Source organism: Macrobrachium nipponense, chromosome 1, assembly GCF_015104395.2.
Source record: "Macrobrachium nipponense isolate FS-2020 chromosome 1, ASM1510439v2, whole genome shotgun sequence".
Taxonomy (NCBI): Eukaryota; Metazoa; Arthropoda; class Malacostraca; order Decapoda; family Palaemonidae; genus Macrobrachium; species Macrobrachium nipponense.
This window is the reverse complement of record NC_087200.1, coordinates 2,178,630-2,199,731: the sequence shown is the minus strand read 5'-3', so window position 1 is coordinate 2,199,731 and position 21,102 is coordinate 2,178,630. Positions and strand designations below refer to the sequence as shown.

At 38.7% G+C, this 21,102-nt stretch overlaps 1 protein-coding gene across 1 annotated transcript in view; it reads right to left on the bottom strand.

The window, feature by feature from the left end:
- The window catches only part of LOC135219096 (RCC1-like G exchanging factor-like protein), a 173,908-nt gene that overhangs the window by 43,340 nt on the left and 109,466 nt on the right, over positions 1-21,102 (bottom strand). The window contains exons 5-6 of the mRNA XM_064255532.1: positions 11,995-12,089; positions 4,063-4,256 (exon numbers count right to left, since the gene is read on the bottom strand). Of these exons, the coding sequence (XP_064111602.1) occupies positions 4,063-4,256; positions 11,995-12,089 (289 nt within the window). The remainder of the gene's footprint in view (positions 1-4,062; positions 4,257-11,994; positions 12,090-21,102) is intronic.

Here is a 21,102-nt window from a genome sequence, read left to right as displayed (position 1 = left end):
TGATCTCTTTCCACTGCCCTGACATCTAAAAAGTTTTACCAGGTGTCGTGTTGACCATTCTATGTTGCATGAAAGTGTAATGACACTAGTTAAACTCCGTTATGTTGCATGACGTTTAAGAACAAAACGGACAATTCTTGGTTACAGAGTCCCTCCTACAGTCCTAGAGCCAAAGATGGTTCTGGATTATTTACAAATTTAATGAACGTTATTTGCAAGTCGTAATTCTTACGCTGAAACTGTACATTAATTTAACATGATTATCTGAGAAAATCCCCAGTGAGGCCATGTTTCCTGATAAGGAAAAGCCCTTACCATATAGGAAGTTTCCTTCAGGCCTAAAATTCTTCAAGCAGCACATACCTATGCATAATAAGAATCATCCCCACATCACTAGATACAAATGAGGATATAGAGAATTAAAAATATAATGCATAGATATTGGGCCAGAAGAAGCGACAGGTCCTTGGCCTTTGGAATACTGTTGACAGAGTTGGCCAACTTGAATCACTGATTCAGTAGAAGTGTCTTGCTCCTAAAGTCGACACAATCTACCAATGGGCAACAAGCCCCTGACAAAACTTATAGAGGGCTGCACACTAACCCAAACAAAGTGCACAGAACAGCAATACCTTCTTGTAAAAACATCTGGAAGGAACTTGCATGACTGTGGATGTATTGATAAGTGGAATGCATTCTGCATGTGTACCACAAGTCTGACTGTTCTTTGAAAAGGCACTAAAACCATGCTAGAAAACCAGAAAGTATGTGGGCAGACACTTCCTGTTATTCAGTCTCCAAACGTCCAAGAATATCTACAATTACTTATGGAGTTCGTCCCAAAGAATTACCATTAGACCATCATTCCCTCTGTATACAATCTCCTACTAAAACGAGACTTATGAGATTTCTGCTGAAGACAAAGGAAGCTATGAGGGAGATTAAACCAGTACAACCAAAAAAGAATCACAACTGCCCTTCACCATCTCCACCATGTAAGGTACTGGTCCCAAGTCTCCTAATGCATGTTAGGAGGTTGAAACTGTCCATATCCCAGAACCTGAGTCTGCAGTTATCCCCGAAAAGTATAAAACAAGACTACCAATAAATAATCCCTTATCACCTTTAAACTGAGCTGCACAATCAGACAGGAAGCAAAAGTGCACTCACTTCTTCCAAACCGAGTGAGTATAAGCATGAGGACATTGCCCTGCAGCATTAGAAATGAGTTACTTGTCTTCCTTGCTAAAACTCCCGCTGGCGACAAACCCTAAAGCTGACTTCACAAACTCGCTGGGTTGGCACCTCCACCTCTCTAAGCAGTCACAGAGACAAGACAACGTAGCCAAGTAAAAGGTAACAACTCAACAAGCTAGACTGTAAATCCATCAGCATGTCTGCCAGTCTCGAGTTCATTTCCCCACAGGAAAGAGAAAGAAAGCGAACCTCCTACTAAAGACGGTTAAAGGACCAATATGCATGTGTACCGCAAGAGGCGGTCTTCGGCTCTCCGCAACTTTAAAAGACAAGACGACAAGCCAAGGCAGACCTTAAGGGACATTAGTGCATCCGAGGACGAGAAAAGTTATGAAATGCTCTCTAATACGAGAAAGCGTTGGTTCTCTTCTCCAATATTTAGAGGGCACCAAAATACGCTAAGACAAGCAAGATATATTCTCTATGTGGCCTCTTTCCTCAAGAAAATGAGGATACAGCAAGGCATAATGTTGCAACAAACGCAGACCAGCCCAAACGAGTTCCTCCAACTCCATTTCAAACTCTTCTTCCGCCAGCGGGCGACAGAAGATAAACAAAAGAGCTTAAAGGATTGCTCTTTCTCTGCAACCCTTGGTGATAGAAAGTGACACTTATCAATAAGAGGTGACAGCAGCTGAGTTCCATATTGCATCCACCATGACTTGATGAAAGGAAGACAGTTTAAGTGACTCAGGACTAGGCCAAGTCCGCACAAGTCAACTACATCCACAAGAGTCAACAATGTCCGCATGAGTCGACCGAGGGAAAGAAAACGAGGTGCCAGAACATGAGAAAGATTGAAAGCATTCCTATATGAAACTTTGTTAGAAAGCTCTGAAGCTAGAATATTTAACTTGGAGAGAACTTTAGATACTACAGACAGTGTAGACTTTAAAGAGAAGCATTAATCTAGGCAGTAGTAAGAGATTTGCCGATAGCCAAAGAGAATGCAGGCAAAGAACAAACACAAGCATTACGAAGAAAGACGAATATGCTAGCAGACGAGAATTTAGAATAACCAAAACATGAGAGAGAAAAAAAGTCGACTGAGTCGACATATCTAAATGTGTGAAACTCGCTACAGATACCTTATCATCTCAATAAAATGTCTATACCTATATTATATATTATTAAACCTATACATGCTAACACCTTAAACTAGGTGTTGAAGATGGCAGAACGTGCCTACGGAGCGAGCATTAAAGCTTACCGAAACGGTCCTTATGCGACACTTTAACAGTCCTTAGGCGATCGTTTTAACCGTCCTTTGGCAAACGCTTTAAACGAGATTCAGACCATGAAAAGGGCGAAGTAGGTATTGGAGGGCACAGAACCCCATCGTCTCGAGAACCGACCTGGTTCCCTGGCAGTGGATATAACCAACTGTCGCAGGGCAGTCCTAGGCTTGGGATATGTACAGACGAGGGCACCAACACTTTACTTCTAACAGGGAACATGAAAGAGAGCACACACTATGGAGGGATTCGGAACGTTCCCGTCACGAACTTAGTTCAACTTGTATTAGAATTAAAAATAGATTTAATGTAATGTTCTAACTTCTCGGGACGCTTTTCCTGAACCGAATGGGGAGCAAAAGGCAGCGCTACAAAGGAAGTCAATACTAGTGTGCTACCAAAATGCCTAGTCTGAGCAGGGATAGCTGCAGATGAAGGGACACTAAGTATGATAGAACTGATAGGTTTAAGTCCTGACCTAACTAATTGCTTCCGCAATCTATTAATTTCTTGTCATTCCTATATCTGACATATTCAGGGATAAATTTCTCAGAACAACTCCCTATATTCTTCACATCCAGTAGTTCCAAGATCACACTCTGTACCATTGCCAGTACAAACCAATGTTGATCAACTTCCAATTTCAATATCCTGGTCACACCAAAATCATTCTTACGTAGCCTGATGTTAATGGTTTTGCTTCCAGTGGAGGGTATCCTAGGAAATGAAATTACAATACTACTGTAAACATGTGTAAAACAGCCAAACTTCATAGAATACCAATCATCGCCTAACCGCAATGGCGGCAAGGAGAATTCTGACAGGAGCTAAAACATTCGAAACACACCTGGTGGAGAACAGGTAAACTAGACAGTCATCCAGGTAGTCATTCGATTTTTTGTTTGAATGCTGACTTGCCTAATCAGAGCAGAGATATAGCTAACTTTAACAGTAGGTAAGATTCATCTCAAATACGTAAACTGTTGTTACTGCAGTCATTGTTTCATGGATCAATATCAACTATATGTCATTGGTAACTTACAAACTAGCCTAATATCTTAGGAGCGAGAGAGAGAGAAAAAAGCTGTTCGGGTAAATCCTTTGCAATGTGCAATATTATGATCATATGCTACATGTGCATTCTAATATTGCAAATGTGTTTCCACAAATAATTCTGAATATCTAACAAACCCAGAATTACCACCCAACTGCACGCTTTGCCTTTTCATATCGTGTAACTCTATATCACTCACTAATACCTGAATCCTAAATCTGTATGTATTTGTTTGTAGGGGTGCCAATATAAATAGAGATGGCTTAGTGGTGTCATGTCATTAAGGCTGGTGCCTGTAAGTCTACTTGCAGAGTCATCTACAACCACTTACTGGTTTCCCCTAGTTTTGATTTGGGTGAAGAGGCAGATTGGATGGAACCCCTAAGGGTAAATACTTTGTGGACAAAAAGGGGTTACGATATCAAACACATTCACCAACACTATTTACTTGAAGAATCATTGATGATAAAGAATTCTCTCTCAATATGCAAGACCTGTAAATAAAAATAAACATACCTTGTATCTTGGCCACATTCAATGTGCTCTATCTTTTTATCTTCAAGCACTCTGATCTGATGGTATACAGATTTTCTTGAGTAATCTTCATCAGTAATGACTGGCCTTCCACATTGTCCATAAGCATTATTTCCTACTGTCCACACACCTGCACTATCAGTCAACATCACAGTGTGTGCTCGGCCAGCTGCAACCTATAAAAAATGACAAATTATTAAAGTAATTTGCATTTTTCCTAACTATACAAACCTAAGGTCTTTACTTATGGAATATGTATGCTTCAGCACAGCTGGAAATGGGCGTTTAACTCTAAAACAAGGTGGTTCAGTAGTTAACTACTTTTGGATTGGTAGGAGTCCTGCCCATCCAGGCAGTAAGCATTCACTTTGCCTTTCGACCCAGGTATCAGAATGAGGGGCGGCATGATGTGGTCATTTAACTGTAAAGACCTCAGGTTTGTATAGTTAAGAGAAATACAGGTTGCTTTTAAAATTTGTCATTTGTTCTACACAATCTACAAACCATCAGCCTTTACATAAAGAAGACTTACTTCCTTGGTGGGAGGAATCAGAGTAAGTCTCTGAACTGACCGGCAGTTCGCCAAACCTGGGTCTTCTTCCTGGTCAGGTAGATCAAGGAAGAGCTACAGTTCCTCTGACATATTGAATGGAGTATAGAAACTGTGTATTCAACTGTCAGACTACTGGGCCTTTTTGTATGAATGGGAGTAAAAGCAACATCATTCAAAAAGGGGCTATGTTGAATCTACGAGTTGGAGACAACAAAGCAATGTACAGTAGTACCTCGAGATACGAAAGGCTCTACTTACGAAAAACTCGAGATACGAAAGCCAATGCGAAAAATTTTACTGCTCTACATACGAAAGGTTTTCAAGATACGAAAGGTTGTTGTTGTAAAGTCCTGAGATTCGCCCGGACCACCGAGAACAATTTTAAAACTCCCGCGCCGCCAACTGAGTAAATTCGCCACCATCCTCCCGCTCTCCCATTGGTTCCTGATGCTAGTCACCCCATAAGGTCTTGCTTTCCTATTGGTCAGCACCTACCCCTTGTGCTTTAAGTATTCTATTGGTAAAAGGATGCTGTAAATTGAAAAACTTATTCATGCAATACATTTGATAAAAAAAAAAACATTAGGTAAAGATAGATAAAGAATTAGAAATGAATGGTTATTGGATACTGTTTGGTAGGTTTCAGTAGTTGAAGTAGAGAGAATGAAAATTTATGGCTTACTGTGTAAAGTGATTGCTTGTCGATAGTTCGATACTCGTAAGCGCTGGATGTAAACAGACGTTTGGAAGCTTTTTTTTTGTTTTTTTATTATAGTTAATGGTTACTTAATAATTATTTGAAATGAGTACATGCAATACATTTAATAAAAAAATTGTGAATTAGATATCATAAAATATAAAATAAATCAGACTGCCAACAAATACGTATTTTTTAGAATTCTTCTGTTTTATTATTACATTACGTATACGTATGTTTCATTATAGCTGTCAGTAACTCGGTATCTCCATTAGGTAAAGATAGAATAAAGAATAGAAATGAATGGTTATTATACTGTTTGGTAGTTTCATTAGTTGAAGAGAGATAATAATGACAATTTATGGCTTACTGTGTGCTAGGAAAAATGATTGCTTGGCGCTCGTTCGATACTCGTAAGACGGGTAAGAGCTGAATGTAAACAATCGATTGGAAGGTTTGTTTTTTGTTTGTTTGTGTATTATAGATAATGATTAATTAATAATTATTTGAAATGAGTACATACTGATTATTTGTACATTTTATTGGCATATTCTAAGCTTTTAGCTCTTAGGTTTAGATGTCAGAATCATAGATAGGCTACAGTAGCAACCGCTAACATAGGCTAGGCTTATTGCTAAGGGACATATGCTAAAGTCCTAATATATGCAATAAAAATGGGGTTGAACATTACATGCAGTTGAATATTACTCAAGTATGTACAGTATTTTGCCTTTTTGGAGTCATATTTCTTCCGTCGGATCGGCGTTGTAACCCTAGAACATGTGTTTTAGGCCTGGAAATATAATTTACTGGGGTGTTTTTGGAGGGCTTGGAACAGATTAGCCATTTTACATGTAAAATGTGTTCCAAGATACGAAAAACTCATAATACGAAGGCCGCCTCGGAAAGGATTAATTTCGTATCTTGAGGTATCACTGTATAAACAACAAGTCTGATTCATCATCTGGCCCACATTCTTCTTGCTAGGAAGAGGGCAGGACTTGCCTCTATACATCCAGATTACAGAGATAATAAAATGGATACTTGATAGTAAAATTCACCTGCACCAACCCCACGCCAGTTCCAGCAAGTGATGGCTCACCAACCTACCCTCTGCCCACAGGGAGAGGAAGGTTGAGGAAAGAGAAAGGGAAGAAGGCCAACCAGCTACACAACTTGTTGAGCAGCCACCACAGGACCCAAGGAAAAGAAGTTCCAGGCCTGTGGCCAACGTCCTAAAGGTAGAAAGATGTGAGTGAAGAGCCAAGACAACTTTCTGTCCTAATACCAGTAAAACTGGCAGGTTCCTCCAGAGTGCAAGGGCCAGACCAATGTCTCTATCTTAATGAGGTGGTCAGAATGAACTCCTGGCTACATATCAGGTATAGAGTCGACTTGTTTGATAGCCTCACAAGGCTAGAAAGAAATCATGGAAGGTGACTTCAGGGGATTAGTATCAGTGGTATGGGTGTTCTTAAGAGTCCCGTGCCTCTATTGCTCCTGAGGCACAGGGTTTTGAAGAGCCTCATACAACAGTCCCCGTGTCTGTAAACAGGGGATAGCAATTGAGTGATCCCTTTGCCCCTTCCAAAGTTTTCATGATTGTTTCCACCAATGACCATGGAAGTGGAATGATGGAATAATACACTGACAGTTTTTGTTGTGTTAATCTATTGTTGGGAGGTTCCAAAGATTAGGAAATCTTGCATAATGACTGAGTATAAAGGCCAAATCCCTGTCACCTGACATGGGTGACTGAGGTTATTTACCATTACGTTCTGGTTCCTTGGAATGTGTCTGGCTAACAGATCTAATGAGTGTGTACCCACTCACTCATAAAGCTGAGAGTTAAAAGGAAACCAGTCCCACCCCACCCCATTTGTTGACAAAAGTTACTCTTATGGTGAGGGGATACCGACAATCATCAGCGCCACTTAAAAACTTACCAAGATCCTGAACCTCTCGAAGAGCTAAGGAACCTGGCTTGAGTTCAATAATATTGATGTGGAGGTGTTTGTTGTTCTGGTTCCACTCACCTAAAAACAACAACTCTTCCAAGAGTGCGTCTTGTCCCTTGGTCAATGTACCTGAGGAGGTAAGACAAGAAGGGGAGTATAAAGAGACACTCCAGCAAGGTTCCTGTCATCTAGCCACCGGGATAGTTCCCAATTCACTTCCTTCCCGGGAGGAATGGAAAGGAATAGGGAGTCCCTTATTGGAGACTAGAAATCCTACATTTTTCACTGATGGGAATGAAAGTGATAACACTCATAAGGGCCCACCTTCCCCAAGGGCAACAGGTGAACGAGGAGGACTTTGTTCCTTTAGAGATGGGAATACAGTGGACCCCCTGTATTCGCGTTTTCCGGATTCGCTGACTCACACATTTGCGGATTTCTCTCTGGAACATTTCCTCCCATTCTTCACGGAAAATTCGCTGATTCAGTGTTTTTCTATGGGAAATATCCAGAAATTCCTGTTTTATTTTTTTTTATCAATTTCGTCAAAAAATCCACTTTTTGTAATAAAACTATTAAAAAACCAAGTATAAAAATTTGTAGTTTGTTTTTCTTGAGTTTTAACTAACAAAATAGGCTGTTTTCAGCGTTTTTGTAGGGGTTCCAACTATTAACGGATTCTAACTATTCGCCGGGGGGTCTGGTACACATCCCCCGCGTGTTCTGCTCGAGTATGAGATCAGGCTTCTCACACTTGAACAAGACTGCCAAATCCTGGCAAATTAGAGAAGTCGTCTCTTGTCCCCAGACAAAAAATGGATATGGATATGGTACAAAGTAAAATGTTACCAAAATTTTCAATGTATAAGCTAAAAATTCTACTCATGAGTCGTTTGGTGGAAAATGGCATGCAGCCTTCCAGAATTGAGGGAGGAAAGACAGAAACCCCTTGGAGAAACCAAAATGATTGCAGGAAACAAGGGTTGATAACAAAATATATTTTTATTCACATTTTGCGGGGATAATCCAAGGAATCGATAGTGTGTGTGTGCATGTATGTGAGAGAGAGAGAGAGAGAGAGAAAAAAAAAAAAAAAGAGAGATGAGCGAGAGAGAGAGAGAGAGAGAGAGAGAGAGAGAGAGAGAGAGAGAGATGTCTGAGTCTGACAGATATGAAAATAATCCCTCACAAGCATATGATTGTCAGCTTGTTTTTTTTTGAGTGCAAGAAGGAGATTAATTATGCCCCAACACGTCAACTTACTGTTGGTAAACGGTAAAATTGTAATCCAATAAACATGAGGTTTTGCAAACAAATAAGTAACAAAGAAGCTGAATATGGCGCCAGTCTGTTTCATGATGTGGGGGATGTGTTGCTTTTACAGTGCTAGAAAAATCATCCAAGCCCGGCCCAGCTGGCATATCAGTGGGAAGCAGACCCCTGTCTCCTACCCAATAATTCACCACCAGTACATAATGTTTTTACTGTCTCTTCTTCTCTCCTCCACAGTATAATTGCTCCCTCCCTCTATCTCATCACTGTAGTGACATATGGTTTTGTTTATCTTTTATGTTAGATTTTATTGTATGATGCTTCATTTTTTAATCTATTTTGTTGAATATGGTTATCATTAAACTATAAATTGTGCTTGCACATAAAATAATTGTATTGAAGTGGTTACAAAGGGTGGATATGGAGGAAATTCTTGAGTGCACAACAATTTAACTGAATTGCCATTACAGCGCTTCCTCTTTTTTTTTTTTTTTTTTTTTTTTTTGCAGGGATAGGTTCTAGAACCCACCGCAGAAATGCAAAATCCCCTCTAAAAACATTTGTAAGTGCTTATAATTGCCAAATACCCTTTACCCCTTAAACTAAAATGCTTATAACTGACTGTTTTAAAAGTTAAATGCCTAATTTAGTAGTTCAAACACAAATATAACTTAAATTACCATATCAAAATAATCTAATATCAATTCAAATAAAAATACACCCCAAACCATCCTCCCAAAATATCCAAAGACATGTTAGATTAGTGCCCTTTTCAGGGGCAGCTCGTGTATAGGCACAGGGGAACTGCAGCACCCCCTGTTTTCACTTAAAATTTATTAATAACATACAGTGTAATTTGGTTTTTCATTGATTAATACTTGTAAATATCAATTTCCTAGAGCTGATGGGTGTCTTTTTGTCCCTCATAAAACTCAAACCTCCAGAGGAGAGACATTTAGTTGGTTCTAAACAACATGACTGCAATGTCCTACATTAAGAGGTCAGGATGATATTCACCCTCTCTCAATATGGTAATGCTAGCCATCCTTCAATGGGGCAAGAAAGGAAGTAATACTTTTCTCCAATTTACCTTATGGGGTCTCTCAATGTAAGAGTAGACTCCCTTTCAAGGAAAATGACAGCCTCAACACCCTCTTTAGGAAATAGCCAACATGCTTCCACAAATGGAAGTGGAACTTTTTGTCACATATAAGAATCCCAAACTGCCAGGTAAGCAACAGCAAGAGATGCCTTTCTACAAGACTGGAACTATGGAGAATGATATACTCTTTCTTCCATTGTTCCAGATTTCAATGGTGTTGAGCAAACTCCTAACCTACTAAGGGACAGCTTATTTAATAGCCCCATATTGGCCAACAGGCATTGGTTCCTATTACTTAAATAACAGGCAGAGAGATAAATTCCAAAACTGTCCGCTGTTTTATATCCGTCAGTGGGAGGGAAAGTAGTTTAAGGATCCTCCTTTCTAAGCCAAGACCTTCACAAGTGGATTTTCTTAAATGTATTATCTATTGTACTGTGAAAATTACTCGCCCAACATTACTACGTACCTAGTGCAAAAATTACAGACTTCATATATCTGTCAATACCAGTATGTACGGAAGATATAGTTACATTAGTACATCCATATTGAGAACCTAGTCAAAAATTCTAGGGAAATAAAGGTTAAATTTCTTATCCCTTTTGAAGAAACGCCTTGCAGTTATAGCAATCATGGAATACAAGGCAGCATTAACAGAATCATTGATTTATGATTTTGTGATTTGACTCTAGTATAGGAGTTGTCACTTCCCTTCTGCAGTCCTTTGCACTACAAAGATCCGCTCTAGAAGGGTTCCAGTTACTTGGTTCCTGGACAAGGTCCTTAGACTTCAATCAGCCCTGCAGTTTAGTGGACCTGATACAAACCACAGGTCTTCCTCTTAGGGACAACTACACTCACAAGCTACAGTATGCAATATTCTTTATTACATTAGCATCAGGAGCTCGTATTAGGAAACTGGTCTCTCGTAGATGGGGACAATATCATGCAAAGGGTTGACAATCATTATTGTCCTCTGGCCTGTCATTCCTGGCCAAGAATGGATTCCTTTAAGAAGGAAATCTCCTATTTTAAGTAAACTTGAATTAGCAAACAAAACATTATGCCCAGTTCAAGCACTTAAGGTTAACCTAGAGGTCATGGCAGACATCCCAAAAGGTCTGTTTTTTCTACACTCTAGCAACATTTGACACAAGCTAGAACAAATTTGACTACACTGTGTATCAGTAGGTGGCATAGATATTCTCGACCCATAGGCGCTACAGCGGCAAACCACGGGTCTTCCCAACAGGCAAGTATGATAATTATCGCTGAGGAGGGTTTGACAAAATTGCATCCATACCCAGCATGCTTGAGTTAAACCACGACAGAAGTTCACACGGAGAAAAAAAAAAAAAAAAAAAAAGTTCGCACTTACTTTATTGTTCTTTGCTACCGAACCTAGAGGTATTTGGAATAAAGAATGGGGTCTTGAAACTAGTGGCTTGACCCTGGACCAAAAAGGTTTTAGGTTTTTTATGATTGGAATCCAAGAGCTTTTCACCAAAATACACCTTTTGTGATAAAACTATTTTTAAAAAACCAGGTACTATAAACATTTTTAGTGGGTTTCTCTTGAGTTATACCTGACAAAATAGGGAAGTTTTAAGCATTTGTATAAGGGTTTCAACTATTAATATATTGATACTATAAGTAAAAAAACACACTAATATATATAAACCAAAATATGAACAAATTATGAAGTCAAATGGCGGGAAAAGAGGTAAGAACACACATCTCTCTCCTTCAGCGGCCAAAAGCAAAGTGAATGCGTACCAACTGGGTGGGTGGGGACTCCCCACCCATAGTTGGTAGTTCACTACATACTTAACCATCTTGTTTAAAGTTAAATGGCCAGTCTCCAGCTACAATGAAGCATCTTCCTCATGCAAAGACTGATGGTTTATATATTGTGTATGAACTACTAAATTAGGAGTCTGGGCAGCACTCTTACTTGTAAAGCAAGGTGTACAAAATGAAGCTGAACCAAAATTTCCAAGCCATAAATATACAACAATCACGAAAAGCATGCTAGTAATATCTATGGCAGCTTTGTATCATACACAAGCAGGCAACCGAAGAAAAACACTACGTACTACAAAGGGGAAACAAGACAAAATGCAGACAGTACATGCTGGGCACAGGTTCTGCCAGAATCATCGAAGTAAAATGGGTAGATGAGAGAGCATGTTATCTTGGGACACTTTCAGTCATTCCTTCCTCCAAATAAAGAAGGCTTAAGTATGACATGTATAAAAAAAATGTAAAGGACTGGAGCTTGTATTGGTACCAAAACAACTAAGAGCATCATGACTATTCTCTCACAACATACCTTTTTAACCTTTGCTTGATTGGTGAGTGGAATATCAAGGGGACCAGGACTTATCAGCATTCCTAGACGGTTCTTTTTAGTGTTTACTTGGTTACCTGAGAAAAAATATTTACAGAACTTAATATATTACTAATCCTGATTGAATAGTTTATATTTACTCAGCAGTAAAATCATATTTCACTGAAAAAAATGTTTTTTATGCAAACCAATTACTTGAGCAGCCTATTTCATTCTTGCATCAACTGCCAAACATCATTCCATTGTCGAAACAAAAGATGATCAGTCAGGTGACTCAAGTACTAGTATGGTGCAAGTGCAAATGGTCCTTTAAGGGGGCCGGGCGGAACCCTTATATATGGGGGTATAGGGCGAAAAAGGCAAAGTCATGGCAAAGTCATGAAAAAATTCATGGAGCTTCATATGACAATTGAGAATACGTATATGAAATATTTTGTCAAAATTCCTTACTTTCGTAGTTACAGGGTAATTAGTAAACGTAACTCAATAAGCCAAAAACACTGATCCGTACAAGAAAATGCAATATTTCTTCTGTTATCGTAAATTTTGATAATTATTGTCAAAGAAATTGTAAGCAATGGTATCTATAGAGATTCCATGACTCGCAGAAGGGAAGTCAGTCAGCTACCAAGTTCAATCACAATTCAGTGCGAGCACAAACCTCAAGTAGTCTACACGTTCGAGTTTCACCTCTGACATTCGCTTGCTTTTACATATGTTTATCTTTTTTTTGGCAATAATTTCATCATACCAATGAGGAACAGACAAGCAAAACATCTTGCTAACATACAGACGAAGAAAATTTGCTCTAATATGATTACAGAATATCATAATATATGCAATATTAGCATAGTTAATGGAGAGAGAGAGGGAGGGTTGCGTAGTAAGTAACGCCCCCGTCTTGCCTGACACACACGTCACATTGTGCCCCAGGCTACAATCTTTGAGCAAAGGGATCTTCATTTATGATAAATAACATAGTTTTGGTTTATTAATACCCAAAAAGGAATATTAAAATCATAATAATCACGATTTATTGACATTGTCTTTGTAAAAAGAGAGTACACCTTTGAGTTTCACCTCAGACATTCTCCTAAATTTACATTCGTTTATCTTTGTTTCGGCAAGAATTTCATCATGCCAAAGAGGAAAATACAAGGAAAACATATTGCTAACTGTAATAACCCGAGTTAGTGAAGGAGAGAGAGAGAGAGAGTTGTGTAGGAAGGAGTGCCCTGTCTTGCCTGACGCAGAGCCCCAGGCTACGATACATAAGCAAAGGGATCATCATTTATGATTAAATTATGAAAAATAGCACAGTTTTGGTTTGTTAATACACAAAAGAGAAAATATACATTCATAATATCATTATTTATTAACATTGTCTTCATAAAAATATGAAGGAAAACTTTGAACGCCCATATCTCAAAACTATACTTATTGACCTTCAAAATCTATCTTCTCACTTAGTTTTAAAGCTATAACATTGGAATTTGGTATATAACTCAGAAAGACATTATAGAACAATCAAATCAAGCCGTTTCTTCCAATTTTTGTTTAGTCTTTTTTTATAAAAAAATTTTTCCTGATTTATAGGGTTTATTTTTTTTACCATAATGAAAAATTCATATCTAGCAAAAATAATGACTTTTAGAAAAAAAACCTCCTCATTCGATTGGAGGTCTACATCAGGTCTATATATGGTAGTAAAATCCCAGGTCTTAACCCTCTTACGCCAAAGCCCTAAAAACCAAAATGTCTCCCGTATGCCGAGGCGGGTTTGGAGTGAGCGCGGAAGCGGAAAAAATAATTTTTCAAAAAATCACAGCGCGCTTAGTTTTCAAGATTAAGAGTTCATTTTTGGCTCCTTTTTTTCTCATTGCCTGAAGTTTAGTATGCAACTATCAGAAATGAAAAAAATTATCATTATCATATATAAATAATGCGATATATGATAGCGCAAAAACAAAATTTCATATATAATTGTATTCAAATCGCGCTGTGCGCAAAACGGTTAAAGGTAACAAGTTACTTTTTTTTTCGTTGTAATGTACACTAAATTGCGATCATTTTGATATATAACACATTGTAAAACAATCAAAGCAACACAGAAAAAATATTATCACAAAATGATGCATGAATTCATAACGCGCGGATGTAAAAGAATGTTTTTTTCAGAAATTCACCATAAATCTAAATATTGTTCTAGAGACTTCCAATTTGTTTCAAAATGAAGAAAAATGATTGAATATTACGATACTGTAAGAGTTTTAGCTTAGAATTGCAATTTTCAACCATTTCGGACAAGTTAAAGTTGACAAAATGTCAAAATTTTTATATATATTTTTTTTTATATGCAAATATTGCAAAAATAAGAAAAGCTACAAACTTCACATATTTTTGTTTGTATTCTTCATGAATTTGCGCACATTTTCATATATGAAACTCTATAAAATGCCTAACATGAAAAGGAGCAAATATTAGGAGAATGAGACGTACACATTTCGGAGATTTGCAGCCACGAATCGGCGAGCGGAGGGAAAGAAAGTTTTTTTTTTAAATTCACCATAAATCTAAATATTGTACTAGACACTTCGAATTTGTTTCAAAATGAAGATAAATGACTGTATATTACTAGATTGTAAGAGTTTTAGCTTACAATTGCGTTTTTCGACTATTTCGGTAGAGTCAAAGTTGACCGAACGTGTTTTTTTCTATTTATCGTGATTTATATGCAAATATTTCAAAAAAGAGAAAAGCTACAACCTTCAATCATTTTTAGTTGTATTCTAAATGAAATTGCGCACATTTTCATATATAAAACTTTATGTAACGGCTACTTTTAAATGGTGCAAACATTTCGACAATCGCAAGAAAAAATTTTTGATTTTTTTCGGAAGAGTTACCGCGCGGATGAAAGGAAAAAAAATTTTTTTTTTTCATAAATTCACCATAAATCGAAATATTGTGCTAGAGACTTCCAATTCATTTCAAAATTAAGGTAAATGATTGAATATGACTAAAATATAAGAGTTTTAGCTTACAATTGCGTTTTTCGACCATTTCGGTAGAGTCAAAGTTGACCGAAGGTTGAAATTTTTGCACTTATCGTTATTTATATGAAAATATTCAAAAAATGATAAAAGCTACAACCATGGGTTGTTTTTAGATGTATTGTGCATAAAATTGCACACATTTCCATATATAAAACTTTATGTAACGGCTAATTTAAATTGGTGCAAACATTAGGACAATCGCACGAAAAAAATTTATCGGAAGAGTTACAGAGAGGACGTAAAGAAAAAGTTTTTTCATAAATTCACCATAAATCGAAATATTGTGCTAGAGATGTCCAATTTGTTTCAAAATGAAGGCAAATGATTGAATATTACTAGAATATAAGAGATTTAACTTACAATTTCGTTTTTCGACCATTTCGGTAGAGTCAAAGTTGACTGAAGGTTGAAATTTTGGCACTTATAGTTATTTATATGAAAATATTTCAAAACTGATAAAAGCTACAATCATGACTATTTTTTTGGTTGTATTCTACATGAAATTGCGCACATTTTCATATATAATACTTCATGTAATGGATAATTTAAAATGGTGCAAAAATTATGTCAAAGTGACGAAATAATTTTTGAGATGTGTCACTGATACTTTTTAGTGCAATAAGAAAGAAATTCGCGCTTGCGCGCCTGCGTAACGGTTGTAAACAAAACAACGCCTTGATCCGAGAACTCCCAGCATCCCCCAATGCGCATGATTCAAAAGTTTTCGGCTGGTAGGCCTATAAGTATTTTTCCGCGAATATTAAAAAAAACTTTTGAGTCGACGTATAATACGTCCAATCGGCATACGGGAGACATTTTGACTCGACGTTTAATACGTCCAATCAGCGTAAGAGGGTTAATATTAAATGTCAAGGGAGGAGATAGAACTTGAAAAATGGTCATTTTCGGGATAAATCGCCCTGGCGTCACAAAATAGGTCCGAGGCGAAAATCATATGTGGTTTGGAGATGTCCCAAGTTACCTTGTTAAGTGGTATGAATATCAAAGTCCTCTCCTTCAAAAATGGCATTAGCCGCCCGGCCCCCTTAAGAACCTGGTGATTAACTAGATCATCCTTTGTGTAGTCTGGTTCATCTGCTGCATAGCCACAAGGCCAGAAGCTGGGCAATCTGACTGAAGCGATGGGGTTGTATTCAAACAAAATGTTTATTAAGAATTTACAAATGTTTTACCATAAATCTATTGGTGGAGTTTTCCAAAACTGGGATGACCATGGCAAATGGCTTTAATTCTGCCATTGTCTCTGGTCTTTTAATCACTACAAAATTCCGAAAATCTGTCTTTACAAGATTAATAATTTTGAAAATGAATGGACAGTACACTGGGACTAATTAGTGACGAACGTGTCCTAGTGTAAGAAAACAGTTTCTGTTTGTGGTCTTTCACATGTACAGTCTCAACCATAGTTTTTCTCTCATTAATTAGATTTTTACCATAGGAAAAGGAAATATACACTGATGCGTCAAACCAAGGATTAATAGTATCATAAGGGATGAGTATTGGAGCCCTGATCATGTTTTGATCTGAAGTTTTGTATTCAGAACTGACTGTTTAGTGGTTTCCAGTTGGAATTTCAACACTACACCTTATTTGGGTAGCATTTGCATTCCCTCTCACTTTTGGGTTGCAGGATGCAGTATTTTTACACTTTGGATTGTACTTGACTAACTTAACCCTCTTACGCCGACTGGAGGTATTTTACGTCGACATTTTTTGTCTCCCGTGTGCCGACTGGACGTATTTTACGTCGACTTACAAAAGTTTTTTTTTAAATTCGCCGGAAAAAATACTTATTAGGGGCCTACCAGCCTAAAACTTTGAATCACGCGCCTTGGGGGATTGCTGGGAGTTCCACGGATCAAGGTGTTGTTTAGTTTACAATCATTACACAGGCGCGCAAGCGCGAATTTCTTTCTTGCCGCACTAAAAAGTATCTGTGACACATCTCGGAAATTATTTCGTCACTTTGACATAATTTTTGTACCATTGTAAATTAGCCGTTACATGAAGTATTATATATGAAAACGTGCGCATTTTTATGTAGAATACAAAAAAAATACTCATGATTGTAGCTTTTATCAGTTTTGAGATATTTTCATATAAATAACGATAATTGCCAAAATTTCAACCTTCGGGTCAACTTTGACTCTACCGAAATGGTCGAAAAAAGGGATTTTGACAAGGAAAAAATCTTTTCTGGGTGATTTGGTCGTGTCGCCCTATGAAAGGATCCTTAATATCATTCTTCTAGGTAAAAAATTAATCTAAAATTTACCAGAGAAAAACAAAAATTTAAGAAAATGTCAGTAAACTGACTCGCTCACTCTTAAAAAGTAAGGTCGTCGGTATGGCAATAGGGCGAGTGGGAACACTACCACGAGACATTCACCAATTAGAACTTCCAATCAGAATCCCCACAAGAGAGAGCATGATACCAACGGGCGATGCGGCCGCTACTACTATACTATAGAGGACGCCACGGACAACAGCGCCCCTAGCGGACATCTAATCTAAAAACATCTTGTCCTGCAGGGGGGGGCAAACAATACAGGGTGGGTTTTCATAGGGCGACACGAGCCAATCACCCAGAAATAGATTTTTCCTTCGTCAAAATCCCTTTTCTGGGCTCAGCTCGTGTCGGCCTATGAAAGAGTACCAGAGAAACAGACAAGATGGGAAAAAAGGACAAATGAAAAGCAGTTGTAAAATGAGGGATATAATATAAGTAAATCAATCATTACAGCATATAAACTAAGTACTTAAGTCTAACTTATTCTAAACAGTAACATAAAAGAAAGTTAGTAATGTAAAGTACTTAAAATTACAGTAAACACAGTAAATTATAATAATGCAGTGTAATTTTAACAAAATAGATTTACTTAGATAACTTATTTACACAAAAATACAAACACATTGTGTCCTACCCTAGCATAAAAAATAAGGGTAGGTACACTGAAGTACATTATCAGTACAAAAAGTGTGGATGTCCCTAGCAAAAAAATAAGGGACAATCCACTAATATGATTTCAGCGGCTTAAGGCTAGGATATCCGAGTAGCATGGCGATAGGGTGAGGCATGTTGGATGAGGTAGGTAGAAAGGAGACCTGGATCTGTACTACACTACTATACAGTATCAGGAGAAACAATGTTTCCCGCTGCTACTGCTGAAAATTTAAAGATTCCAAGGACTTTAGATAATGACGTTTTAAAGACTGTCGGAGATTTCCATCCAGTATACTTTTTAAGATCCTCAAAGTTCATATGTGAAAGTAATTAATTGAGGTGGCTACTCCCCTGATGTCATGTGCTTTTGGGAATGAATCAGGATTGGCTTGTTTAATGAAGTAAAGGATTTGTTGTCTAATACCTTTTACTGACAAAGTACCACCTTTTTCTCTCATGAAGAGAGAACCTGAGGATCTTGAGGATGTACGAGATAGAAAGGCTCTTAAAGTTGATACTGGGCAAAGAGAAGGGTCTTGCGGAAGTGGGATGGACTTTCCAAGGGGCCCACCTTGCAAGAGGATCCTCATTTTTAGCCAAAAAAACTACGATCCGGAGCAAGCAGAACTTCTCCTGAGGGGAGGAATTCCACATGACCCGCATCTCTGGATAGAGCCGACAGTTCTGAAATTCTAGCTCTGAAGCTAGGCTTAATAAGAATAATGTTTTCTAAGAAGCATTATGAATGTACAAGACGAGTTGTCAGTATCTGAAGCTAGTTTGAGGACATCATTTAAGAACCATGAAACTGCAGTAGGCCTTTGAGAAGGTCTAAGTCTAGCACAGGCTTTAGGAATAGACGTGAAATAAGATTCAGTCAGATCTATCTGAAAACCTAACTGAAAGATCTTCTTCAAAGCCGATTTATGAGTAGTAATAGTGCTAGCTGCTGCTAAACTTTTTCAAACACGGATCTGAAAAAGGATATAGCTAGATTAACTGTCATGGTTGTAGTGTTTGATTTTTTAGGAAGGATGCTAATTTTTTAACAGCTGAGTCATATTGTCTAATAGTTGACTCTCTCTTATCTGATTCTAGGAAGAGAATATTTTGTGGATCAATATTAGCATCTTTATTAGCCGCAATCTCATGAAGTCCATAAAGTTAGGGTCTGAAGAATTCCTGAGGAAGCGAACACAGTCCTCATTTGTACTGATTGTGACAGCTTGGGATTGGGAATCCGTTGAGGTCGGAGACCCAATTCCAGAAGAAGAGGATACCAGTTGCTCTTGGGCCAGTCCGGTGCAATCAGAGCTACTATTCCCTTGAAAGTCCTCAGCTTGCTTAAGACTTTCAAGAGGAGATTCACTGGAGGAAAAACATAAATTTTTCTCCACTGATCCCAATCTAACGACAGAGCGTCCGTGGCATAAGCCAGAGGGTCCAGGTTGGGGGCCACATAGCAAGGGAGCTTGTGGTTCGCTTGTGAGGCGAAGAGATCTACTTGGAGACCTGGGACTCTCCGGCATATCCACTGGAATGACCCGTCGTCTAGGGACCATTCTGATTCCAGAGGGACTGACCGGGACAAAGCGTCTGCTATCACATTTCTTACCCCCGCCAGGTGAGTGGCGGACAGATGCCATTTGTGTTTGTTTGCTAGGGCAAAGATGGCTATCATGACATGGTTCACATGCTTGGATTTGGACCCTCCCCTGTTGATGCAATGAACTACCACTGCACTGTCCAAAACTAGCCTTACATGAGACTTTTTCGGGGGAAGCAGTCTCTTCAAGGTAAGAAATACTGCCATTGCTTCCAGAACGTTTATGTGGAGCTGGCGAAATTGAACTGACCAAGTCCCCTGAACCTGTTTGAACTGAGAATATCCCCCCCACCCGGACAGGGAGGCATCCGTGTGAATGGTTAACACTGGAAGGGGATATTGAAGGGGTACCCGCTTGGCTAAGTTCTTTACTTTTAACCATGGACGGAGTTGATTGCGAAGGATCTGAGGAATTACTGACAACTTGTCTCGAGATCTGGCGTTTGCTCTCGATCGCCAAACTCGATTTATATCTTTTAGCCTTGCTTTCAGGAGGATATCTGTCACCGAAGCAAACTGAAGGGACCCTAGGATTCTTTCCTGGCTTCTCCTTGATGTTTGTTTGCATTTGAGAAATTGTCTGACAGATTTTGCTATTTCCTTCCGTTTGGCCACTGGAATTGACAGATTGTGGGAAGACAAATCCCATTGGATTCCCAGCCACTGAAAACGAGACTCCGGGGTAAGTCTGGATTTCGTTTTGTTTATCTGGAACCCCAGATGTTCCAGAAAGTGAACTACCTTTTTGGTGGCTTTGAGACATTCCTCGACTGTTGGTGCCCAGATCAACCAATCGTCGAGGTATGCTGCTACCATGATTCCCTGAGTTCTCAATTGCTGCACAACCACTTCTGCTATTTTCGTGAATACCCTGGGGGCTACATTCAGACCGAAGGGCATCACTTTGAATGAGAATGTCTGATTTCCTAGCCTGAATCCTAGGAGTAAAGGCGGAAGTGTCTGGCTATAGGGATATGATAGTATGCGTCTGTAAGATCGATGGAGCATGTGACGGCTCCACGCGGAAGTAAGGTCCTTACTTGCGAGAGGGTAAGCATCTTGAACTTGTCGCAACGAATGAAAGAGTTTAGCTTTGACAAGTCTAAGATTACCTTCTTTTTGTTGAGCCTTTCTTTGGCACGCGAATAAGCGACCTTGAAATTTTAGATGCTTGACTCTCGCAATAGCTCCTTTCTGAAGGAGTTCCTCCGCATAATCTGTCAATTCCTTTGATGGTATTTGGCGGAATGATTTGATTGGAGGAGGATCTTTGATCCAACTCCAACCCAATCCTTTGGACACTATGCTCTGTGCCCAATTGCTGAACCCCCACCTGTGACGGAAGAGGAACAGCCTCCCTCCTACCTGGGGAGCCTCATTGTTGATGGGCGGGTTGACCACCACGCCCTCCTCTGAACTGCTTACTCCTTGTCGCCCTCCCTGCGCCACGCTGGAGAAAGTAG